This window comes from Artemia franciscana, chromosome 7 (genome assembly GCF_032884065.1).
Source record: "Artemia franciscana chromosome 7, ASM3288406v1, whole genome shotgun sequence".
Taxonomy (NCBI): domain Eukaryota; kingdom Metazoa; phylum Arthropoda; class Branchiopoda; order Anostraca; family Artemiidae; genus Artemia; species Artemia franciscana.
In genome coordinates this window covers 43,979,762-44,007,512 of record NC_088869.1, presented here as the reverse complement: position 1 = coordinate 44,007,512, position 27,751 = coordinate 43,979,762, and the positions used below count along the sequence as shown (strand labels likewise).

Genomic DNA, 27,751 nt, shown 5'->3' with positions numbered 1-27,751 from the left:
ACAGACCCTTTCCCAGGGGCTGTGGGGATCATGCCATACCGAAATGCGTAGTAATTGGACCTTTAAACTATACTGAATCACATAGCCATCTCATAATTTTGATCCAATGTCCTTGTGGAAAAGGGACCTGAAGGAGGGGCAAGACGGCCTCCAGTCTTTTTGGTCACTTAGAAAGGGCAATATTTCTTTCAATTTCCGCTCGAGTGATCCCTTGCCCATCTTCTAGGATCATTGGTTAGATACGATCACTCTTTAAAAAAAGAAACAAACCCCCATTCGTGACCTTCCTTTCGGTAAATTTTTGATGGTACCCATCAAAAGTTACGAGCCTAAGAAAATTTGCCAAAATTCTGAAGAAGGAGAGAAACACCCCCAAACAATCTAGAAATTTTAATGAAAATCACTCCATCAGATTCAACATACCAGAGAACCCTACTCTAGAGGTTTCAAGCTCCTATGTACAAAAATGTGGAATATATCATTTTTTGCCAGAAGAAAGATCACGGATGCGTGTTTATTTGTTTCTTTTTCCAGGAGTGATCATTTTGAACCAGTGATCATAGAAGACCAGGACAGGGCTCTTTTGATCGTAAATCAAAAGTTCTAGTGCCCTTTTTAAGAGACCAAAACATTAGAGGGCAATTACCCCTCATCCCACACTAATTTTTTCCCAATGCCACCCAATCAAAATTTTAAGATGGTCATTTTGTTCAGCGTAATCTAAAGATCTAATAGCCACGTCTTTGAGGATGACTTCACCCCCACAGTCCCTGAGATAAGGGGTAAGACAATTTCTTATATTTCTTGCCCATTGTTTAAATATGGTATTGATTATTGGGGAGTATACAGACGTTTTCAGAAGGGACTTTTCAGTTGGAGGGGGTTGAGGATTGGTGGTTGAGTGGGAGGATCTTTCTACGGAGGAATTTCTAAAGGGCGAAGGGAATTTTCTATGGATGAATCTAATGTTAGGACAACAGTTTGCTAATTTCGCTACCCGTGAAATTTGAAGCTATAAAAAATTGGTCATAGTTAAGGTAATTTTGGTGAGCATGTGATGGTTACCGGTGGGATCTTTACTTTTAAAAACCGTTTCGTTGGAAAAACACAGACAATATTCTGGATAAAACAAAACAGGGGACATATGTTAATTGTAGATCTTTTTATTTTCAGTTTCCCAATCAGTGAAAAAAGAAGTAATAGCAAACTTAAAAATAAAAAAAATGTTTGAGTTACAATTAGATCAATCAAAACCTAATAATAAGTATTTTTTTTCTGACCAGATCTACCAAAATACATAATTATACACTTCACATGACCATTATAAAGATACTAAATTTAAATTCTAGAACTGTTAATATTGCCTCTTTTTTCCGACATATGGGTTTCAATTGCCAACATACTGTTAAGCATTTATGACTGGTACGGACATAATTTACGTCAGATTTGGGGCTCTTCTCACCAGTTTGGGTATTTTTTATTTATTTAGTATTTCCTTTTTTACTATAGCACCATCCCATTTGGGGCCGGTCTTTTATCTTTTTTGATAAATATCTTTTCAGAACAATCAGAGACAAAGAAAAAACTCTTTAAGGAAAATCCCACAGATCTTGTAATGTCAGTGATAATTTCGCGAAGTGCTAAGTATTACAAAATCCATAGTTGGAAATTATTTGCTGCTCGCCATGATCTTCATTTACCTTGGTAAAAGTTAGGTTTTCCCATTAATAATGATCGTTTTCCATTTCATGAAAGAAATGAAGGCTAAGATCTTATAAGCATTCTTCACAGTATGTTTCTTGGGTAATTAGTAAACATTTTGAATTCAACAATGGGGTTTTGTCCATGTCGGCTATGATAAATCAAACAATATAGGTAAACTATTATTTACGGACATCCCAGGAATAAATATACAATACATATTGAATTCCTCGCTCATCAAATTTTAATTGTAGTTCGAGTTAATATGGTCACAATTAGAACCAATTATTCGGATGACCTGAGATCCGTTAGAATAACTAAATGATTTGCGGTCGTAGATTGTAGTGTTCTTAGGACAACGATGTAGATCCTACCAGAAATTTAGCTAGCTTGTTTTTTTATTGATCATTAGCTAAAAACGCGTGGCTTCGTTCGGGCCTTCGTCCCTTACAATTGGTATTCACTTTACCAGGCAACGATCTGTATAATGTAACAAAATTATAATCTGTTGTCGATCAAATGTTGCATTGTTTCAAATGCCACCTTACAAATATATAGGTTAGGATGATGAAGTTTTTTTTTTCTCAAATTATTTTACAGTTTCACAGGTTTTAAGATATGTCGTCAAAATCTCTCCAATCAACCCTTTTTAATAAAATTATTTACGTTTTTGCATGTGTGTTTTAGTCTAATAGCGACCTATTACACCAGAAACGGAACTATTAGCCAGAAAGACACCTATTCTCAATTTTTAATCTTTTACTGACGAAAAAAGCGATGAAAGTGAAGCTCATGACTTATGAAAGTGAACCGATGACTTATGAAAGTTCAACGATGACTTATGAACGATGACTTATGAAAATTCACTTTCATCATGACGATGAAAGTGAAGCCCATGACTATGAGACTGAGTCGGTGTCCTTGTAGCTGAACCCATTTAAATCAATCCTGTTCAAATTAAAACCCTTTCAACTCAAACCCCGTCATTCAATTCAACCCCATGCAACTGAACACCTATTCAATACAACTTCATTTAACATGACTTTTTGCAGGGGCTGAACTGGCTTTTGGTTGAGTTGTAAGGGGATCAATCAATCACATGGGAATCGAGGTACATAGGGATTGAGTTAATCAGTTAAATGAGAGCATAAACGGGATTTGAGTTGAATGAGGGTTGAGTAGCACGGAGGTTCAGTTTAAACAGGGTTTATGTTGAATGGCGTTGAGTTAAACAGGGCTGAGTTACATGGGAATTTGGAGTTTGATGGTTTACCAACTGGGCTTACCTTGTCGGCTTTACACCTTTAATGTGTTAATATATTAAAATCAACGGGTTTTCTTGACTCAGCTCATTATTATAACAAGTAAATTTGTTTTTGTCTTTTTTTACCTATCACCGATAATGTACTGCTCCTATCTTCATCATTATACCCTTATTTTGTATTGAGCATTTAGTTGCTATGTTCTATAGATAGTTGACATAAACAGACCCAGTTAGAAAACGCTATAATCTGGAAACAATGAATATTTCCGGTAGTAGCAGCGATGTTTGGTTTTTAGTAGCAGCGATGTTTGGTTTTCAGTTATTTTACCAGACTCATCCCTTTTCTTTATTTAACTTCTACTATTATGAGTTAAGCCTACAAAATAATTTAGTAAATCTAAGCATATTTAGGCACCATTTCATTTTGTGAAGTCTAGATAAAATAGTAAACTAAAATTTGCATTAACTTTTTAGGCAAAGAAAGAAAAATATAATTTTCCCACCTTTATTTTACAAGACAGTTGACACTTTTTTTTAGTAGGTTAAGACGGTTAAACTTTGCTCTTCTCTTTTTTGCCCTTGGTTCGCATTGATCCATTTTGCGCCAAAACAGCCGTTTCTTGTTTGATGTGTCAAATGTTAACCGTTTTTCATGCAAGTGCATGCGCCATAGCTCTCCAGTGGCTGCGTTGAACTATTTCTACTGAGCCACTGAAAACTGCATCCGATATTCGGAATTGAAAGCTTTCTAGAACCATTCATTGCAAATAACAGAGAAACTAATAATGTTTATCAGAAGTGACCTGTTAATATGACAGAGTCCATGAAGATCATTTCCCTTGAATCCTAATCTTAATCCTCAAGGCCTGGAAGGATATTTTCGGAGGATTGACAATAGAAGACAAGAATTATATTATCAATTAGACACAACTATCCTAGGCTAATACAGGCTTAACTTTAATGTTTTTTCTTTTGGCTTCTAGAACGTGATCTAGCCTATTCCAATTCCTATGCTATAATTTCCGAACTTCAACAGTTACAATGAGACGTTTCTGTGTCAATGTTTTCACAATTTTCCTACATCCGCTATCTGTGAGCCGTTACGAGTTAAAAAAAAATGCATCGGTGTGAACCAAAGGTTAATAGTACGTTTTCTTTACACAACGATACAAAAACTTCTCAGGGATACTGAATCACAAGTCCAATCCAATTTCGAGCTAAATGGTGTGTATCATACTGTCATTGTGTTGCGAGAGCAACACTTTGGTTTTGTCCGTTTTTTTTACTATGCCGGCGATCTCAGCTTATTCCCGGAAACTGGTAAGGGTCTAACCTGTGCGGTTTTTACGGAAAGTGTGGACCTCAGGCCGGATTGATGAATATGACATTACATTTTGGAAAGCTCTACAGAACTCTTGCCTGGGGCCAAAAAGGATGGTTTTTGCTTGTCCACAAGCCAGAGCCTATGGTGTGCGAAGTGAAGTGGAGATGTATAGCCTACTTCAGAGAGGGGTATCTGAAGTTGTGCAGCCATGCTTTCGTTTCATCAAACCATGTTTCTGCTTTCGAGTGGAAAGCTCTGTTCTAGCAGGCAGGCCCCATTTTCAAATTGAAGATGGACTAAAATCTATAAGTTACCCCGCCCCACAGCCAATATATGTTCTTTGAAAGACAAATAGAAAAATTTACAGAAGCAAAAATGTAGCATTTTCCCGCAGGTCCGAAAGTGCTGCCATCTATTGTTTCTACCCATTTCTGTTCGTGATTACAGCTGAGTTTATCATTCGGTTTTTCGGACTTGGGATTGCGGTAGAGAAATGGTATCAGATGTGCCTAATAAACTTTAAAAGTTCTCTCATTGCTAAAGAACTTGGAGCTTATCCTTTGCTCCTTTCTAAGTGGCGACGTTAGAAAGTTGAACTAAGGCGAACAAAAATCAACTTTTGAATTAAGACAGATAGAATTTTTTTTCGACGGCAATCGATAGCTCTTGATGAGCTGATCAAAGTATATAACATCCATTTTTTGGTAAAAAAAATTTCTCATGAGGTATACCAGTTTGAAAGTTTCAAGAGGTTGACAACTTCAGTAGTAAGGAACACACTGAAACGAAATCTAGGCCGATACAAATTGTGAGACACATAGAGGACTTGTAAGCAACAGTCAGCTGTTAGGTAATAATCATCTTCGGCAATGAGGGGTTAGCAACTTTTGCTAGTTGGTGTATCTATTATTTGTTTCCAGTGTATTTGATGGTAAAACCAATTTGGTTCCAGTGGTAAGACATGTAGGGGACTTGTAAGTAATAATCTGCTGTTAGGCTACAGTCAACTTCAGCGATGAGGGGTTTGCAACTATGCTAGTCGGTGTACCCATTTATTTGTTTCCGGTGAACTTGATGCCTATCACGGGAGAGGGACTTATAAGTAAGAGTCGGTTCACTTTGGGCGAGAAACGGCTGTTAGCTCATAATCATCTTCGGCAATGAGGGGTTTGCCACTTTTGCTATTTAGTGTACCTATTATTTGTTTCCGGTGTATTTGATGGTTAAACCAATTTGGTTCCAGTGGTAAGACATGTAGGGGACTTGTAAGTAATAATCGCCTGTTGGGCTACAATCATCTTCAGTGATGAGGGGTTTGCAACTATGCTAGTCGGTGTACCCATTTATTTGTTTCTGGTGAACTTGATGTCTATCACGGGAGAGGGACTTGTAAGTAAGAATCTTTTCACTTTGGGCTAGAAATTTGTGCAAATTGGTACACATTGTGTTCGATCTCTTTAAATCTGACAGAATTAAGTGTTTACGTAACGGGTACAAACGATAACGTAAAACCATGAGGTAGTTTCGTAATAATTAGTGTCACCTATGGTATTTTAATCCTGAAGTCACGGATAGCTTTATAATACCAACTAGATTATATGAGATATTGTTCCAAGTTTTCATCCATCACGATGTCTACGATTGAAAAGGATAAAGTTCAATTGGCTGCAAAGTCAATTTAGTCCCTACTTTCGATATTATTTTGTAGTTGTTGTTTTTTCAACGCTGAGGAATAGCCTTTGGTCATGTGATTACTGATTGCGTTCTTGTTTGACCATACCGTTTTAAAAATTTCGATAGGCTGACAACTTCATCATTTAACCGATAGTGAAGAAACAAGCACAAACGAGAATGTAAAACAATGATAAAGTTTCGTAGTAATTAATAGAATGTCATCTATGGTATTTTGATCCTGAAAAGTTAGGGATAGCTTTATAATACCAACTAGATTATATAAGATATTGTTCCGAGTTTTCATCCGTCACGATGTCTACGATTGAAAAGGATACAGTTCAACTGGCTGCAAAGTCAAATTAGTCCCTTCTTTCGATACTATTTTGTTGTTGTTTTTTCAACGCAGAGGAATAGCCTTTGATCATGTGATTACTGATCGATAGCGAAGAAACAAAACCAAAGTGTTGCTCTCACAATACTTTAAGTCGGCGAAGCCGGACAAGGTTACCGCAACACTTCACGTTACCCCGGGCAACGTAGGTCTAGTTAAATTTAAGCTACACTCATTGAAGTTTCCAGGTGTGGCCACTTCAATAGGATTTTGTTGTTTGACGTCTTATTACTCTGCAATTTTACTTTGAAACTCGGACTTGTTTAAATCATCTTAGCTTTCCAATTTTCATACATTTTTTTTTCAGAATTCTTTTCTGGCCTACTCTTATATAATTATAAGTGTTTAAAAATAACACTAACACTTTGTAACAGAAACTGGAGGTAGAACTTTAAAAACCATCTATTCCATCACATTGCAAAAGCGTTAAATGAGAGTGACGAGTGAGGAAGAGGATAGAAACTAAAGAGAAGGATATAGAGGAAAAAAGCCTCACTCTTTACCTACTCCCTAAAAGTTTCATTTTCCTTTAAATCCTTCCTGCTCCATTTGGGCACGACATTCTTTTCACTTGGCCCAGAATGGATGACCAATAAGAACAATTTTTAGCAGTCTATCATTCTTTACCCGTAAAAAGATTCCAAACCATTTTAAACCTTTCTTTCATCGTTGCGGCAGAAAGTGGGATAAAGCTACGTTTTTCATACAGCTTATTGTTTGGCATAGGGTCAGTCAAAAGGGTGACAAATTTATATACAGACAGCGCCTCTGCAAAACATCCAAAGGATTTTCTGCCTTAAAAATTGCCCACATTTAAGAATCATACTTAATTCCTGTCATTATTGTAGCTTTCAAAATTCTGTTCTTGATACGCAGATTCATCTTCCAATTCTTTCAAACTTTTTTCGATTGTAAAAACACTACGCACCTTGGTCATTCTACTTTTGCATCTTCGTATCATCCACTATCATTATTAATAAACTACCCATTTAAGTGAAGCTAGCTATCCACTTGACAGATCTTCTCTTTACCCAACTTCACCACTTCATCTTAATGAATTCCTAGTCTAAACGACTTATTTTTTTTTCTTAATACTAATTTTCAAACCTATTCTTACATCTTTAACACTCTTAACGTTCAAATTAATTTTATTAACATTGCTGTGTAGGACAATCTCAAAGCATCGACATAATCTAGGTCTAAAAGTTTTACTCTCCCGTTCGATTACATGTTCTCTCATATACTTTATTGTGTTCAAAGTTTATCAAAATGATCTATATGAATCGGGAAATCTCAACTCGTGATTCAATCAAAACAAGCTACTAACCTCCCATCCTATCTTAGCCGCAGGAATATCGTCTGAATCAAATGCCTGTACATAATCTATCAATCGGGGGTCAAAAGAGGTGTGATGATTCAGACATTTCTCAATTATCTGAGAGTGAAGATTTGGTTAGCACATCCTTTTCCCTTCTTAAAACCACACTGTTCTCTCCTTCAAAATCTATCTGCATCATGTCTTAACCGAATAAGTGTCATAATGCTAATTAATTTGCTCCCTACAGAAATAAAGCTAATACCTCTATTTTTACCACACTCTTATCACCTTTCTCATAAAGAGGTTTAATCAATGTTTTGTAAAATGACTAGGTACTTCCTCTTTTTCAAATATCATGTTCACAATCTTCAGTAATCATATCGAATCTCACAAATACCGTATTTCAAAAGCCCATTTACCACACTATCAGTATCAGACGCTTTATAATTTTTAATCGTGTTAGTACCGTCTCTAACTCCTCATCACAAAACAAATCTTCCTTCACTTCCAAATCGTAAAAACAATATCAATCTTTTCTTTATCAAAAGTAAAATATACGATAACAAAAGAAAAAACACTTAAAGAAATACATGAAAAACAATCTAAAGTAAAACCACCGCTCTGATGGACTTTCGAAGTGAAAAACAAAAACCTAGTAGCCAAATTTATAGCCTCTTAGGTTGACCCTAATGAAGTGGCAACCAAATAAATATGTAGTGCAGTTCACTCAATTACTGGGGTTTGAAATACTGTAAGTACATCAGATTAGTCATGCATAGTTTTTCAAGTGGTAATGTAAAAAAAAGAGAAAAAAAACGATGGAAAGCAGTGTTCAAAACACGGTGCAAACCGGGGCTCAAGTCTCTAGAATGTCATACGACTGGATGTTTTTTTGACATATAGATTAAATGATCTAGTACTATGGAGGTAGACACAGGCATTAATCAGGATACAGGTACGTAAACATTCATGGGGGGTTTTTAGAGCTCTGTTCTGAGCTCCGAGTGTTTGGATTCTTTTACTTCACCAAAGAAATTTTACACAGGGCCATTTATTCCAAGTTGTTGTCAAGGTTAAAATTGACAGTTGAAAATACTCTCTGCAATAAACAAGCTTACAAGCTACTGCAGTTTAAAGTTATGGAATATGTGTTTAACGATTTCAATCATTGTGCTTCCCAGGATATTGAATAAAAAAAAAAAATATCTAGCGGCTTTATGTAAATTCACAATAAATTCAACTCAAAAATCATATTTGTACTATCTTAATTTGGTACATTTGAACTTTTTTGCAATGGAAAGGGTTCACAAAAAAAAAGATTTAAACAAAGAAAGCAAAATAGGTGTAACTGAACTGTGATAAAACACTAACTTGAAAGATGTATGTGAATTTTATTATAAATTAAGGAATTTAAAAACGCGCCAGCATTTGTTTAAGTGGATATAGTATACTACACGCGAGCATGCAGAACAAAAGGAAATGTCTTCAGCCAATAGTTGCTGTACATGTTTATAGCTATATAAAACTATCGCATCTGTATGTTCATTTTTTATCGTTTTAGCATAGTTCACCAACTACAAGGGCGTTGAAACTTAAAATAGAATTGAATTGCCGACTTAACTACACAGGAACGGAAAAAAAGCAGTTTGCTGGCTGTTATAGAAAAAGGACTGATCGGGGACCTTGACTTACATCAGAAAAGAATACAAATAGATTTTATTTTAATAGAAAAATTGATCATAACGCAGCTATTACATTACAAAACACTAAAAAAAACTATGACATACAGAACTAGAGTTCGTTTAATAAGTTGCCTTTCCTAAATGCACATCCGAATAACAACCAAAATTTATCCTAAATAAAATCATTGAAGCTAAGAATTTGCCGAGAGGAGGAGCAAGAGTTTCGTTTTCAAAAGAGTCCACCTCATTTTGAAGGGATCCAAACTCGAGAACATATCAGAAAAAAAGCCGGTTGTTCACAGTTAGAAGTCGGACCAACAACCCCTCCGTTCAATGAGAGGCCACAGAATAATTACACACACTTTCAGCTTGGGATAATCCTTCGTAGTGTATTTTTTCTGTATAGAGGAAGCCCTTAAAACATTAAAAGTGTTACTAAGTCGCACCCATTTCGATTTGTCACATGAAGCTTAGAGAGTTTTGCAATTAATATATTTTTTCTCTTTTTTTGAAAACATCTCCCAATTTCAATGAACACTAAACAGGAGAAAGCAGAGCTTCTACAATTAAATGAAAATCATTTTCGATATAATACTATCTATTACATTTAAAATAAACCAAAAACAAAATGAAGCGATTACACAGTTTAAAAATCTATTACTTTCAGACATTTGTTTTTATCTGACACCCCATCTTTGAGTCTAAGGCAGTCTGTCATATACTCACTCTGTCAATAAAACCGAATAACTAAAATCAGTCATTTTTCCTTCTAGAATTGCTGATATAAGACACTATCCTAAACTATTCTCTAATCACCATCAGTAACAGCTATACACTCCATAGATTCTACAGTTTTCTCGTCAGTGTCCATTTTCACCTCTTTACTGACCACTTTTTTGTGACTATTCTCATATGCTTTAAACAGTTCAGATAAATTATGCTTGTGTCCATGTGCATTCACGAAACACCGCACTTGACTATCCGTTTTCGTTGTAATAATTTCAGCAATTTTTTTGAAAGACCTTCCATACTGAGGAACAGCTTCAATAAGCAAAGCTATTTCCTCATTAGTCCACTGCTTCGAAATCATTGTAAGAGTTGGGCGGGGAACACCGAGGCCATCCCCGAGGTCACGCTTGACTGAGCTGACTTGCTGCTTATTTAGCTGCACCTGTTGCAAATAGAGATGTACAAACAAATTAATTAACCTTAAAAAATGTCGCTGGGAATTGTTATATCTCTCACCCCTGGTCAAACTGGAGTTGTTTAATCAGAATTTTCCTGTATATCCTATAACGTTTTATCATTAATAATCAAATAAATCATTAATCATAAAAAAAACTCCTATCAAAAATCCTGGATACAGTCTTGCATCAAAGGCAAATGAAAATTTAAATTGCAGTGGCTTATCTGATTACGAGGGTTGAGTAAAACCCAGTTCACACGTGTGCTTCCCTAAATTCTAGGGAATCACCTAATATTCCTAAGCTGGAATATTAGGTGTTGGAGGAGGAGCATATAGCGCTGTCTTGGCCTTACAGGCAATTTCATAAGGTACTTGAAATTAGTTCCTAAGCATTGTACTATAGTAAGCCTGTACCAAGGGTATTAAAGGTTGTAATAAGCCTGTACCAAGGGTAAAAATGCGAGATTTTTAAACAGCCTGACGTCAAAGCGAAACCTTTTTTCTTTTTTCGGTTTTCTTTGTCTTCTTTATTTTTCAGACGTCATATGCAAACCTTCAACACAAAAATACATACAACTTATTTTTATATATATATAGAAGATAGTGTAAAAGACATACAACTTATTTTTATATAGATAGAAGATAATTAGTGGGCAATATTTTGTTGAAAGATCAACTATATCTTTGTATTTATTTTTTAAGGAATGGTAATTATTACTTTCCTCAGGATCAGAAATAAAAAGTTATCCTTAAAACAAATGTTTAAGATTTTTAAACAGCCTGACGTCAAAGCGAAACTATAACATCAAGTACTTTATAATTGAATTTTATTACTAAGCCAGTGTAGCACAGCGGTATGTGCATCGGATTTAGTCCGGAGGTCGTCGGTTCGATTCCTGCCACAGGTAATTTTTTAAATATTTTAAAACAAAAAACTTCTATTAATAACTATTACATGACACCTGCTATTTTGAGTTATAAATTTACTTTGGGATGCTGTTTTTTGACCAGGTTGTAGCTATCTGAACAGCAATGATGAGAGTGAATTTTTCAAAAATATTTAAACAAAAGGGAAAAATATTTTTTTTTTCGCTGTTAAAATAATCATTACATCGTTAAATCATTAATAATCAAATAAATCATTAATCATAAAAAAAACTATCAAAAATCCTGGATACAGTCTTGCATCAAAGGCAAATGAAAAATTAAATTGCAGTGGCTAATCTGATTACGAGGGTTGAGTAAAATCCAGTTCACACGTGTGCTTCCCTAAATTCTAGGGAATCACCTAATATTCCTAAGCTGGAATATTAGGTGTTGGAGGAGGAGCATATAGCGCTGTCTTGGCCTTACAGGTAATTTCATAAGGTACTTAAAATTAGGTCCCATGCATTGTACTATAGTAAGCCTGTACCAAGGGTATTAAAGGTTGTAAGAAGCCTGTACCAAGGGTAAAAATGCGAAATTTTTAAACAGCCTGACGTCAAAGCGAAACCTTTTTTCTTTTTTCGGTTTTCTTTGTCTTCTTTATTTTTCAGACGTCATATGCAATCCATCAACACAAAAATACATACAACTTATTTATATATATCAAGGAGGCACACTCGTGCCTCTATAAAGAGGCGACACACGACAATGTTAAGCGATCTTCGGTTCCAGTGGTCGCAGACGGATGGGGAGGGATGCATTTCGTAGCCCGAGCTCCAACTAAGAAACCTGCAAAATTTCATCCCCCTCCAACTTTTCCTTCATGGGGAAAATCTGGCCGAAAGTTTCGATCTGTCAACCCAAGCCCCCCTTTAACGTTGTCCGATCGGGCTGAAATTCACAAGTTAAGGTCCCCTAGGGCCCAGGAGCTTATCCGCGAAATTTCAGCTTGATCCGATAACTCCTTCCCTGTTTTCCAGAAACCACGCATAGCCACTTAAAATTCATTTACTTTTTTTTCCTAGACGCCTACAGGTCACATCCGACATCGGATCTGGGTGTACGAAGACTCATTCGATGCGGAATTCTCCGAGTAATTTTCCTGGAAAGTTTCGTAGGAAAATCTTAACCCCCCGAAAGTTTCGACCCTCCAACCCCCCCCCCCCCCACCCCTTTTAACGTTGTCCGATCGGGCTGAAATTCATAAGTTAAGGTCCCCTACGGCCCAGGAGCTTATCCGCGAAATTTCAGCTCGATCCGATAACTCCTTCCCTGTTTTCCAGAAACCACCCATTAGCTATTTAATTAACGGATTTCTCTCCATAAGAGCCCATGTTAATTTGAAATTTTTAAAAGCTATTGAGAAGTTATATTTACACACATGCAAGTTATTAGCTCAGTTGGTAGAGCGAGAGACTTTTAATCCTCGGGTCAAGGGTTCAAGTCCTTACGGGCGGTTTTTTTTCACAACATCAAAAAAATTTTGATAACACCTGGACAGCTTATCATTTGAGAGATAACAGAATATTAGCTTCTTATGAGCAAAAGAAACATTTCGGTCATTCTATCTATTTTTTTTCTATTTTATACAATGATTTAAAAGCGGGGGGGAGGGGGGGGGGTTCCTCTCCTAATTCCTGTACGAGGAGTACTCCTGTACGAGGAGTACAGGAATTATTAAATTACATCCACCATGGATTGTAGAAAAACGTACAGAATTAATATGAAAAAAAATTAAACCTGTACAAAAGAGTCTTTAAAAGCGGGGGGTTTGCCTCTCCTAATAGTCTTCTTATAGTCCTAATTTTTTTCTATTTTATACAATGATTTAAAAGCGGGGGGGGGGGCGGCAGCCACCCAAGTTCCTCTCCTAATTCCTGTACGAGGAGTACAGGAATTATTAAATTACATCAACCATGGATTGTAGAAAAACGTACAGAAATAATATGAAAAAAAACTTCGTTTTCTTAAAGAGTTAAAGAGGCTGCGTCCCAAAGTTGAACCTTAAAACGTACAGGAATTAGAAGAGGCAGTTGGGGGGTTGCCGCCCCCCAAACCCCCAGCTTTTAAAGACTCTTTTGTACAGGTTTTTTTTTGTGGGGGGACTTGTTACTATTTACTAGTTTCGGCGCAATGGTTCTCCTGTCCTCTTGTGTTTAACATTTTTCGAAGTTATTCCATTATTCATTCATTTCAATTTTTTGTTAATTAAAAGAGGGCCTTTCCGAAGCCAAGAGCGGGGGGTTAGCAAAAAAACAAAAAACCTGTACAAAAGAGTCTTTAAAAGCTGGGGGTTTGGGGGGCGGCAGCCCCCCAACTGCCTCTTCTAATTCCTGTACGTTTTAAGGTTCGACTTTGGGATGCAGCCTCTTTAACTCTTTAAGAAAACGAAGTTTTTTTCATATTATATATATATATAGAAGATAGTGTGACAGACATACAACTTATTTTTATATAGATAGAAGATAATTAGTGGGCAATATTTTGTTGAAAGATCAACTATATCTTTGTATTTATTTTTTAAGGAATGGTAATTATTACTTTCCTCAGGATCAGAAATAAAAAGTTATCCTTAAAACAAATGTTTAAGATTTTTAAACAGCCTGACGTCAAAGCGAAACTATAACACTAAGTACTTTATAATTGAGTTTTATAACTAAGCTAGTGTAGCACAGCGGTATGTGCATCGAACTTATTCCGGAGGTCGCAGGTTCAATTTCTGCCCCAGGCAATTTTTTAAATATTTTCAATATTTTAAAATAAAAAAACTTCTATTAATAACTATTACATGACACCTGCTATTTTGAGTTATAAATTTACTTTGGGATGCAAAGATTTTTGTAATTACCTGTTTTTTTTTCTTTATGCAATATTTCGCTGGTTTCTATTAAACCAATACAAATACCAATAAAAAGTTGCCGAAGCCTAACCAGGATTTGAACCTGGGACCTTCATTCTCCGGTCTGACAGCCTCTCTCAGCGAGTGACTACTCCGGCATATTTAATTTGGCGTTTTAAATGGTATATTATGAACCAAATCAGTGTATTTTACAAAAATTTTTTAATTATTATTATTATTATACTATCTGTCTAAATAAAGATTATTATGTATATTTTTTTCTCAGTAACAGCTCAATATTTTTCGGGAAACTTGGTTTTCTGTGATTTTCTAACTAAAGAAATATCTAGATAAGTGATAAATTTGAAAGAAAATCGGCAAGATTTTTAATTTTGGAAAGAAATTCGTATGAGTGACGTCAAAACTTATTACGTTTATGCAATACTATGTAAAATTTACAATTGTTTTAACTTTTCAAAAGAATTATAGAACAAGATAAAATGTGTGTACGTTTTCGTGCGTGCAAAAACATAGGATGGCTGGCCCCCAACTCTTCATCGCACTTCCTGGCCTGAGGGCAAAGAAACGGAGTTTAGCACTTTCGGTTTGGACCTTAAGAGTCTAGTTTCGTTATACTTACTTACTTAAATTCTGGTTTTTTCAAAGATATTTATTATAGATAGATAAATAGATAGACAGTTTATTTTAGCCCACCATCAAAACAACAACATGGCGGAAAATAAAGAAAAAAAAATAAAAAGGAAAAAGAAAAAGGCGAAAAACAATACTTCAAGATTAAATGATTAGATTACATCTATATATATCTTCTATATATACAAAAATAAGTGGTTTTTTTGTTGACTGACGTCATGTTTGTGTCGACTGACGTCATTATAAGGATTTAGCATTATGCCGTCATGAAGTTGTTTGTCAACTCACGTCATGTTTGTCGACTGACGAAATTACAGACCGGGACACAAATGACGACCGGGACACAGGGAATATAAATGACGACCGGGACACTCAAAGAGAAATTACAGACTGGGACACCGGGACACAGGGAATATAAATGACGACCGGGACATAGGGACACATCTACAACGGGGACGCCGGGAGGCACAGAGGGGATATATTAATGACGACTGGGACACAGGGAATGTTCGATTAGCAATCACCATCAACAAAGCTCAAGGGCAATCATTAGAATAGTGAGGTATAGATCTGAATACGGATTGTTTTTACCATGGACAATTATATGTTGCATGTTCAAGAGTCGGTAAACCTGACAATCTATTTATATGCACAGACAATGGGACAGCGAAGAATGTTGTATATTCGCAAGTTTTACGAAGTTAAAAACATATATACATATATCTATCTATATTCACAGGTGGGACACAGGGACACAACTACAAAGGCGCGTAACTAATATGGCGCGTAACGACTTACGCGCGCGGGGGGCTTGGGGGGGGGGGGTGACCCCAACAGCTAGTAATAAATCAAAAGCAAAAAATCACAAGATTTTGGGTGAAATAAACAGTAGTATAAAACCTTCTTGTTGTGTCAAGGATTGCCAATGGTGCTGCTACTAAATATGGAATTTTGGTGTTAAGTATACTAAGCATGTGTATGGAAATTCGTTCTACTGAGTTTACATTTAGAAAAGAGCCAGAAAAAAGACCAATTATGTGAAAGTAAAGATAACCATGAGAGATCGTAGTAATTTCTTAGACTTAGGAGAGGACGAAACAGACATATAAATTTACAAAATGCCCTTTTTGGCATTTTTGCTGAAAAAAATCGAAAAAAGAACAAAATCGCCTGTCTATAACTCCCCTACATGTCCCACCCCAACATTTTTATAAAATGAATTTTCAAACATCCCAGGGGCAAATAGCCTTTTTCGTATATGCTTGATTAAATAAGTAAACAGGAGACTTGAGTGGGGAGACTATATACTATATACTTCAGTGGGGTAGGTATAGCTTTGATTGAAAGTACGCAATTCGCAAATTGAATTTGCCATTTGGAACAATTAGATACAATAGGAAACGTACAAAAATCTAGAGATTCTTCATGGGCGACTGTAGACTCTGCTATCTGTTTTTGCAAGCCCTATCCTTCTCCTGGCTCCCGTTTCAGCTAGTCCTTGCCCCATTTCCCATACTATACAACTATACATGTAATTAGCTGGAAAAAGATGAGACAATGCATAATCCTCCTCAAGTTACCTTTCGCTTTAAGGATGCAATATTGGTTCCAATGGCTTTTAGAATACTATCACCCTTGTCTGAAGCAGACGCAAAGGCTTTCAAGTCATCATGGTCAAGATGCATTCCACGAGGAGCACGTCGTTTCTCTCCTGGGACATTTTGACGACCTCCACGCTTTGTTGGTCCAGTCGTGGGCCGCATTTTACCATTTTTCCTGAAAAAAATATTGGCAGTTATACAATAAAGCGTCAGGACATTCTAAAATAAACCTTGACATCCCACGAAATGATGTTTCAGGGGGAGTTTGAGCTAATTTGCCACCATTTTTTTAAACGACTTCTAATATCAACCAAAAAAGAAAAGGACTCATCAAATTTTCTGACCTTTAAAACAGAACTTGGCTTTAACAGAAGTCAATACTTGATTTTCATACATTTATCTTATTTAAAACGCTGAAATACATCCTAAAATATAAATTACTGTAGCAATCTAAAATCAGGACTTAACGCAATTTTTTCTGGTCAGAGATGGGAGGGGAGCTTCACTACTCAAAACAGAAAGAGACAGGTGTATATATATATATATATATATATATATATATATATATATATATATATATATATATATATATATATATATATATATATATATATATATATATATATATATATATATATATCATAAAAATATACTGTTTGTACCTTTGTTAATCTACTGTACTTCTGTTAATCTGTACGTACAATTAAGCAATTTGCTACTTGGAAAAGAGTAACTGGCACTGCCACCCCATGTGTTGCTGGGGCACGCAACGCCACAGGAGCGCGTGGCAGGGGTCAGCTAGTAACGCGTGGCGTTAGAGACTTAGAGATGAGTAACTGGCACTGACACCTCACGTGTTTCTGGGCACGCAGCGCCACAGGAACGCATGGCAGGGTTAACGCATCAATTATTTATATAATATAATGTCGATTGGAAGGCCCAAAAAACGAAAATTTTTAGTTGCAGTTACTATAAATGATTATTCTTTGGAACCAACCCCTGAACTATCAAACATGATAATATGTGAAAACCGACAACCTGGACCAGTGGTTCCCAACCTTTTTCGGTCCGCGTACCCCTAGTCAAGGCCCAAAAAGTTTGCGTACCCCTTTCTTGAGAATCGTTGTTTTACTTTTTTCTTAACTAAAATCAGATTTTCAAAAACACGAGATTTATTGTCCAATATGACGGTGCTTAAATGTACGTACAAAATCAATGAGAAACTTGAGGCTGCTTTTTTGCTAAAATATTATCAAATCTTGACTCGATGTCACTAACGGCGATTATAAGGTCATTTTGTACACTCAGTCTGTTTCTGTGTTTGGTTTTGATCAATGACATTGCCGAAAATGACACTTCACAAAGGTAAGTGGATCCGAATGGTAACAAAGCAGACATGGCGATTTCACTTAGTTCCTTGTATTCTCCTTTCACCTCCAGCCAAAACTGGGAAACAGTTACATTTTGGAATTTCAGTTCTAAGGCGCGATCACTGGCAAGTTCGATCAGATTCTCTTTAAGCTTGTCACTTCAACAAATGGATTTTGGATCCAATCCTGCGTTCTATCTTGGTTCATAATCGATGGGAAATATGACACAAGTTCATCTCGCAACTTTGTCAGATGCTCCCGAATACAATCAAAGATTGTGTTGAGGTTATCAATTTTACTATCGTCCGCAAACTTGTCAAGGGTCGGGAAGACACTAACGCTGTTTCTTTGAACCTTTTTAAGCCAGAACTCCAATTTCTTGATGAAAGCACACATCTTCGAATTCAGGGAGAGTTCGTCCGTCCGGAAACCTTGCATTGACAGATTCAAGTCATTCAGTTTGTCAAAAATATCCGCAAGATAGGCCAGCCTGCAGACCCAGTCCTGGTCTTCAAAAAGTGAACTGAATGCAGATTTTTGCTCCAGAAGAAACATATGAACTTCTTGTCGAAGCTCGAAAAGTCTGTTTAAAATCTTCCCACGAGACAACCAGCGAACTTCTGTGTGCAGAAGTAAATGTTGATGTTCTGAACCCATCTCTTGGCACAGCAACTTGAACATTCTTGAGTTCAGTGGTCGGGCTTTGATGAAGTTGATCACTTTTACAGCCTCGTTGAGGGTCTCGTGCAGATGTGCGTTCATCCTTTTCGATGCAAGAGCTTGCCTGTGAATGATACAGTGCAACCACTTCACCTTTGGATTTTTCTTCCTTATCCAGGCCATGAGCCCATTATTCTTCCCTGTTAGGGCGGCAGCTCCATCACTGCAAACTGATAGACACCAGTCCCACAAGATGCCCCCTTCTGCGAAGAATTTGTCAATCACCTTGAATAGTTCTTCTCCTGTTGTTCTTGACTGTAGGTTTTGACAAAACAGAATATTTTCTCTTATGTCAGAACAATCTTGATATCGAACAAAGACGATCACCTGGGCTTCACCTGACACATCCGTGCTTTCGTCAAGCTGTAACGCAAACATCTTCGTCTACTTTATTTGCTCAATAACCTGCATGACAATATCGCTTGCAATGTCTTCTATCCTTCTTGAAATGGTATTGTTCGACACAGGTATAGACTGAAGGGCAGTAGCAGTTTTCGTGTCAAACATTATTTCACTGACTTTCACTAGTGCTGGTAATATCAGACATTCGGCGATGGTGTGCGGTTTTTTCTGTTTCGCAACTAAATATGAAACAGCATACGAAGCCCGGAGAGCCTTTGAAGAAACTGATGCCACTTTTGCAATTTCCAAACAGTTACTAGCGAATGCTTCTTGTTTACGCTTGAAAAACTCTATGGGCTTACCGACATGAGAAGGGTGCACAGTACTGAGATGCCGGTTCATATGCGCAGGTTTCATGGAACTGTTGGCCAAGACTTGACCACAAAGAACGCACTGTGCATTCACTGGATCAGACTTTGTCGCACTAAATCCGAGCCCTAGGTATTCTGACAAATATCGACGCACTTTGACCGATGATTCGTCATATTTCTTCTTCTTAGGTGCAGGTTCAGAGTTTTGGGTACCATCATTCGGCTTCTTGTTATTCCTGATCAGGAATCTATCCATCTTTGTTTGCAACCACAATTCACGAACTTCGTGTTTCAACAGATGACAAGATACTGAACCCGCTGAGTTTAAATCGAGACCTTACGGCTATGGAGAAAAATTAGCGGGTTACTGAAAGCGAAAGTTTTGAAAATGAGTCTGAAATTACGTACAATGGGTTATGTTATCTGATTTTGAGGGAAATGTTGGAACTGAGTCAGAAACAAGTTTTAAAGATGTAGACTAAATTAATTTTGGGACCTTCGCGTACCCCCTGGGGTACGCGTACCACCGGTTGGGAACCACTGACCTGGACCATCAATTACGACAACACCAATACGGGCAACTAAAGCAAAAGCCATTGTTAAATTGTCTGAAGTAATCAAAGTCCAAAAAAGTGTCAAAAATTAAAATGAAGAGATAAGGTATGGGCGGTTAGAAGATATGCAAAAACAACAATTAGAGCACGTTAAAAATGAAATGAAGAGCAAAGACACACGAGGTTAGAAGACATGCAACACCAAGCAAGTGAGTGAGCCAAAAATGAAGAGCTAAGACACACGCAGTTAGAAAAAAAGCGGCAGCCTGTTAAAAATGAAAATGAAGAGCAAAGACATACGCAGTTAGAAGACATGCGACGCCGAGCATGTGCGCGATTCAAAAATGAAAATGAAGATCAAATACATACGCCGTTAGAATAACAGCGGCGGCATGTCAAAAATGAAAATGAAGGGCAAAGACAAACATGGTTAGAAGACATCGACACCGAGCATGTGAGCAAGTCAAAAATGAAAATGATAAGCAAAGCCACACGCGGTTAGAAGATACGCGATACCAAACATATGAGAAGTCAATGAAAATCAACCTGGACAGCGATAATCAAAACGTGTCAAAATTAATAATGATAGCGATAATTGGGCTTGGGATTTTGAGATGCATAAGCTCATTAATGCCTACTATACCTTTGTTAAACAAAAACAAAGGTTCGGTAAAAACAGTATTTTATAATGACGAAAGAAAAGCCGAGGTAAAACGAACTATACCAATTGAAAATGACAGCGATGATTATTAGGCTTTTAGTTTTGACATAGATAAAGTCAGGTAAGACGAACCAAACCAATTGAAAATGATAGCGATGATTATTAGGTTTTGGATTTGACAGGGATAAGGTCATCAATGCCAACCATACCTTTGAAAATAAAAAACCTGGACTAGATAAATCGTTTGAAGAAAAAGAAGTTTTTGTCCCACCATCTGAACAATTAAAAGCAACAAAGGTTCGGCAATATGTCTTTCATTATAACAAAAGACAGTTCTAGGCAAATGAAGAAGTTTTTGTCCCACCACCTGAACAATTAAAAGAAACGAAAGTTCAGCCATATGTCTTTCACAATGACAAAATACAAGCCGAGGCAAAAGTTAAAGGTCCAATAAAACAGCGTATTATACAAATGTACTAATCCTAATTGAAGGTCTATTTGGACGTTATGACATCAAGAAAAGACTCAAATTGTCTGCATTTAGAAGACAAGCGACAGTGAGAATCCATATATAGAAACGTGCCAGGACCCGGCAGCGAAGCCGCGGGGCTCCCAGTACTATATATATATATATATATATATATATATATATATATATATATATATATATATATATATATATACATATATATATATATATATATATATATATATATATATATATATATATATTTGGAACCATGACATTTTCGGGTGGATTGATGCTTGGAGATCAAATAAATGTGTGACTGGGATCAATATTATACGATATTGGTCTTTATGTGTGTAACTATAAGCTGATGTACTTTTGGAAGCTAAAAATCCCTACAGCTTCATTCTTCTGTATATGCTCTCAACTCTTACTAAGACTTCGCATACTAAGCGCTTAGAGCCAAGGGGGAAGCCAATTCAAACAAACTATAAATAATTTTACCAATAAACTTGAGATATTGCGAAATTTTCATTTTTGAACTAGTACAGTTATAAGGTTTATCTTTCCTGTTTCGATTTCCCATGTAAAATTTCTGGAAGCTTGTATTTCTTTGTACTTCACCGCAAGATTAAGATAGAGATGCCATTCGATAGCGAAGACTGTGTTCTTGAAAATGTCTATTTCAATTTTTTTTTTTTTTTTTCATCATTTCTTATAATCATGCAAAAAGCCTGTAAGTATTTTGAAAAAGTAGGGTCTCTTTAAAAATCTTGCATTTCTTTATCTTCGATCAAAATAAAAAAATATATACACCGTTGCATTCAGCACTTTCTTATCTATTTACTTACGAGGTTAAAATTACAATATTGCTTAAATTTGTCTTTAAAAAAGCAGTTTCATTTTCTATAAAAAACAGAAAATCAAGAATATTCAAATTATCTCAGAGGGCAGACAGGTGCTGAATTCCGGTTTATCGTCAGGAGATTCAATGCAGTGGGTGGTTTTGGGGAGAGAACAAATACGATTGGGTGTACGCAAAATAGCTTTTTTGTATCTTTTTCGGCCGTGTCAACTATTGTTAAGAACTTTTAAAAGATAATGGGTAACAAGAAAGCAGCAGCGCTGAATAAAAGGAGAAAGTTGGGACAGTTCCGAAGGTAAGTTAATTTCCTTCTATATTTTTTTACAGATATGAACATAATAATTGTATTATTTAGTCTATCTTGTTGAAGTTCAATCCAATTCGGAATTAAATAAAAAGGGATTTAGGAATTAAAGTTTTTTACAGAAAGGGAAGGACATAAAACGATAAGAATAATTCCTTGCTGTTCATGCTAATGATTTTTAGTTAAAAAAAGCTTCTTATTAGAATAAACATCCCTTATGTTTTAGGATAAGTTCTCAAGAATTGGGACAAAAAGTTAAACTTAGCTTGAGGAGCAATCCTAATATAAGAATTATATTAAGGACTAATTTTTGTTCATCTTAAATTTTAATGTTGCTCCTTATTTTCAGTTTAAAAAACTAATTAAAAATCTCTAAACTCTAAAAAATGGAATTTTGATACCAATAGTTACATCAAAAGAATCGCATTTTAATGCTGATTTTAAATATATAAGTTTCATCAAGATTAGTCTTACCAGTCAAACGTTACGAGCCTGAGAAAATTTGCCTCCTTTTAGAAAATAGGGGGAAATACTCCCTAAAAGTCATACGATCTTAACGAAAATCACATCATCAGATTCAGCGTGTCCGAGAACCTTTTAGTAGAAGTTTCAAGCCCCTATCTACAAAAATGTGGAATTTCGTATTTTTTGCCAGAAGACAAATCACGATTTTACCAGGGGTGATCGTAGCGACTCATTGGGCCTAGAATATCGCGAAAGGGCTCATTCTAAAGGAAATTAAAAGTTCTAGCGCCCTTTTTAAGTGACCAAAAAAATTGGAGGGCACCTAGGCCCCCTCCCACGCTCATTTTTTCCGCGAAGTCACCGGATCAAAATTCTGAGATAGCCATTTTATTCACCATAGTCGAGAAACCTAATAATTATGTCTTTGGGGACGACTTACTCCCCCGCAGTCCCCGTGGGAGGGGCTGCAAGTTACAAACTTTGACCTGTGTTTACATATAGTAATGGTTACTGGGAAGTGTACAGACGTTTTCAGGGGGATTTTTTTTGGTTTGGGGGGAGAGTTGAGGGAGGGGGGTTACGTGGGAGGATCTTTCCATGGAGGAACTTCTCAAGGGGGAAGAGACTTTCAATGGAGGGGGCACATGATTTTCTAGCATTATTTAAAAAAACAATGAAAAAATAAATATGAAAAGTTTTTTCTACTGAAAGTGAGGAGCAGCATTAAAACTTAAAACGAACAGAAATTATTACGCATATGAGGGGTTTACCTCCTCGTAATACCTCGCTCTTTACGCTAAAGTATTTTTAGTAATTTCAACTATTTATTCTACGGCCTTTGTGATTCAGGGGTCATTCTTAAGGAATTGGGAAAAAATTTAAGCTTTAGTGTAAAGAGCGAGGTATCAACGAGGGGTGAGCCCCCTCATATACGCAATTAAAACATACGAATATAGAAGTTCGCTACGTAAGTTAATTCGTAAGTTACGTATATTTTTTACTTATTAAAACGTTAGTAAAAAATTAAAAGTTATAGTTGCCTTTTTAAGTAATCAAAAAATTGGAGGGCAACTAGGCATCCTGTCTCGCCTCCTTTTTTCTCAAAATCTTCCGATTAAAACTATGAAAAAGCCATTTAGTCCAAAAAACTTAATATGCAAATTTCGAAAGCCAAGATAAAAAAATGCATTAATTCAAAAACGTCCAGAAATTAAAAAAGAACAAGTTCTTTTAAATGAAAGTAAGGAGCGACTTTAAAACTTAAAACGAACACAAATTACTCCGTATATGAAAGGGGCTTTTCCTCCTCAACGCCCCGCTCTTTACGCTAAAGTTTTTTACCTTTTTAAAATGTAGAGCTAAGAGAAAGAGTCAAACTTTAGCGTAAAAAGCAGGGCCTTGAGGAGGAAAAGCCCCTTTCATATACGGAGTAATTTCTGTTCGTTTTAAGTTTTAATATCGCTCCTTACTTTCATTTAAAAAAACTTGTTTTTTTTAAATTCTTTTTCAGAAGTGGAAAGAAGATTTGGACAATGTTATTCAGGTAAATGGCAAGGAAGCTGGCTATATCTGATGGCAGAATTTCAGAAGATGGTATACCGTATATTAGAGTTATTTTGGACGCCGCGTGGGATAAAAGGACGAAAGGGCACGACTACAATGCAAAAGCTGACGTGGAGGCAGGTACAAGGCACGTCAATCCAGCAATGGTAGCAGTGTCCGAGGCGAATTGCCAAAAAATGATTCAGAATATGGGCCAAATGGCCAAACTCCGTATCTTCTGCCTACAGAATTTGAGGCTGCCAAACAATTATATTTGAGAAAAATGAAACCATCTATTGACCAGCTCAAGAAGTTGCCCGTTATTACGGCTGGTCAGGCTGATAATCCCAAATGGATTTCTAAAAGAATGGAAACTATTTCAAGCACACGGTTCCATTCTATCTGTGTTCGTAGGCCTGCCACATCTTCGGCAAGGCTTGTCAAAGAAATAGTAACAGGGAAACAAATGTATTGTAACTGGCAAATGAATCATGGAGTTGATTGTGAGCAAATTGCAATCGCGTGTTTTGAAAGTAAAAAGGGCCAAGTTGTTCAAAGATCGAATGATTTTGGCCTTTTTGCTGATAAAGAAAGATGGTGGCTTGAACTTCTCCTGACGGGATATGTGACTCTGGACTTGTTGAAGTTAAAACAATAACAAATATTCAAGCAGACAAAACAATAAAAGAAGCTGCACAAGGAAATTTAGTGAGTGGTTTTTTCCTTAGGTGGGATCCTGTTGAGAGCCGTCTTCTACTCAAAAGGGAACATAAATATTTTTACCAAATACAGGGTCAGCTTAATATCGTAGACAAAGAAACTTGCTTTCTAATTGCCTTTGTTGACGAAAATGATTTTCAAATTGTCGAGGTCCAACGTGACACAGAATTCTGGAAAAAGATGTTGCCAAAACTGGACTACTTTTGGGAACATTGCTTACTGCCCGAGCTTATTAACTCAAGACTCGTACGAAATATGGACGTTCGTGAGCTTCCTGAGGTCATAGAAGCTCAATCGAAAATGAAAGCAAAAAAAAGATGATCTCTGTGAAAAACTAGAAAATTGACGAAACTTAATTTTTGTTTTATGCACTTATGTTTACAGGACTTCTAAACAGACGAAAACACGGTCTATTTTTTCTTTTATTATACTAAGAACTCTTCTTTTTTTCTGTCAGTTTTTACACTTCAGTTTTGTATCTGAAAGTTTTATCCCCTTTTTTTAAATGACGCCCAATAGAAACTAACTCACTTTTTTCTCTCCCTCGTCCTTTTGTTTTATTTATTAATATATTTTATTCAAGGTTTACTATTAGTGTTTGATTTTTATGTTTTTTTTTGGGGGGGGGCATTGTACAGAGAAAAAATTCTGTTATTTTCGTTATACAACCACGGACCGCTTATAACGATTAAAAAGCAACAGATACAGCGTTGCTCAGCTGCACAATTTTCCCCAGCTGCAAACCTTTTTCTTTTGTATTCTAATCGTCCTCAACTCCAATCAATCTTTTGCATAGCCTTTCAATCCTGAAACCCACCGTGGTTCCAAAAATTCTCTATCAGTTCTCTCTTTTATTATTTTATTTATATCTGTGAGTTTGTGTCTGATTAGTATTTGTTACCCGGGGGGGGTATTTAATGTTTATTAAATACAAAAACAAATTTTTCAACTAAAAGCAAGGAACATCATTAAAACCTAAACAAACAGGAATTATTACGTATATGGATGCCCCTACTAAATACCTCACTCTTTACTCTAAAGTTTTTTAGAACTTTCAAAAACTTCTGATTCTAAACCGCTTTTGTGCTTTAGAAGTCGATCTGAATTGGGACAAGGAGTCTTACTTTAGCTTAAAGAGCAAATTATGAAGGTTAGTAGAATTTAGATAAGATGCTAGCAATAATTTGGTTAGTTTGATTATTGAGTCTATGTAGGTTGTCCATTTTACTTCTATTTTTACGCATCTGAAATGATAATTTTACGCATCATTTTGATCATTATCAAAGTTGTAATCAAATGTCAGTCCGAAGAGTCTATCTAAGCACCAAGTTATACCTGTTTCTGTTGACGCCGTGTGGAATACAATTTTGTAACTGAAATCGAAGCCTATTGATTTAAATGGGATTAGTAAGATCCCGTGTTTTTTTCTAGGTGATTGTTTTTATTTATTTATTTTTATCTCTTTCTTTTTGTAATTCATTACTCCATTTTTGTCTTGCTATTTATAATGGGTTAAAAATAAATTATTATTAAGCACCCTCCAATTTTTTGGTCAATTAAAAGGAGTACTAGGGTTTTTAATTTTTGTTCAAATGAACCCTCTTTGATCTTTTTGGACCATTGGTCCTATGCGATCAACCCTGGGAAGAAAAAAAAAACACGCATCCGTGATATTTCTTGTGGCAAAAAAATTCCATATTTTTGCAGATGGAAGCTTGAAATCTATGCAGGATAAGATTCTGGTTTTCTGATACGCTGAATCTGATGTTGCGAATTTCAACAAGAATTCTTGATTTTTCAGAAGTGTTTCCCCTTTTTCAGGAATCAGTTGAATTTTCTCAGACTAATAACTTTTGATGGGTACCAATAAATCGTATTTATTTGAAATCAGCACAAGTCGACTTTTTAATGTATCTATTTATATCAAAATGTCATTTTAGTTTTGATTACTATTTAGCCGAGCCCCTCCTTACTTACAGTTCGTTATCACGAACTGTAACCGTTTTCCAGCAGCGCACATTTCCACCTAGTGTTTTAATGGTCATCAATTGAAAAAAGCGATCAGACAATCTTTTGGCTATTTGTTTGAATTATATACTCGCCATGGATCTAAAATTCTCTATTAGCTCTCTTTTATTTATTTATTACAACCATTGAATGTTTATGAGCTGGTGTTGATTATTATTTGTGGCATAAGGTGATAGAGTTTCTATGGGTATCAGTGAATTATATTTGCTTGTTTTTTTTTAATATTTTCTCCTTATTCTATGATTCGACACAGGAAGTACAATATACACTTTTTGCTTCCAATTTGCTATTTAATACTACTACTAATAATAATAATAACTCACTGCAGCACCAAGCCGCATGAGGCCAACACAGCTACGCACGCTCCTCCTCCAACCTAATCTATTTAAAGCCTCCGTCTTTACACCCTCCCAGGAAGTTCCCATTTCCTTTAAATCTTTATTTATGACATCCTCCCAACCCAGACAAGGACGACCTGCTTTCCGTGTAGCCCCAGACGGTTGGCCAAAAAGGACAATCTTCGGTAATCGATCATCCTTCATCCATAGAACGTGGCCTAGCCATTTCAACCTTTCTTTCATTATAGCCCTAGAAAGCGGGATTGAACCACATTTTTTGTACAACCTACTGTTTGTAACACGTCGGTAAAAATATAAAATTCTCTTGTTATGTCTTTAGCTAAGCTTTAGCTAAGAATAAATTTCATTGGTTGATTTAGACCCGCCTTACATTTTAATTTTGACCAGAAATTTTAAAAAGTTTGATCAGCACTTCCTAGCGGA

General features: G+C 36.2%; 1 protein-coding gene across 4 annotated transcripts in view; it reads right to left on the bottom strand.

The window, feature by feature from the left end:
* Positions 1-9,372: 9,372 nt before the first annotated feature.
* Positions 9,373-27,751, bottom strand: part of LOC136029347 (REST corepressor 2-like) — a 53,466-nt gene continuing 35,087 nt past the window's right edge. For all 4 annotated transcript variants that reach the window (XM_065707646.1, XM_065707650.1, XM_065707647.1 and 1 more), the window contains exons 8-9: positions 16,538-16,733; positions 9,373-10,525 (exon numbers count right to left, since the gene is read on the bottom strand). In XM_065707646.1, coding sequence (XP_065563718.1) covers positions 10,163-10,525; positions 16,538-16,733 — 559 coding nt within the window. In that variant the 3' untranslated portion in view covers positions 9,373-10,162. The remainder of the gene's footprint in view (positions 10,526-16,537; positions 16,734-27,751) is intronic.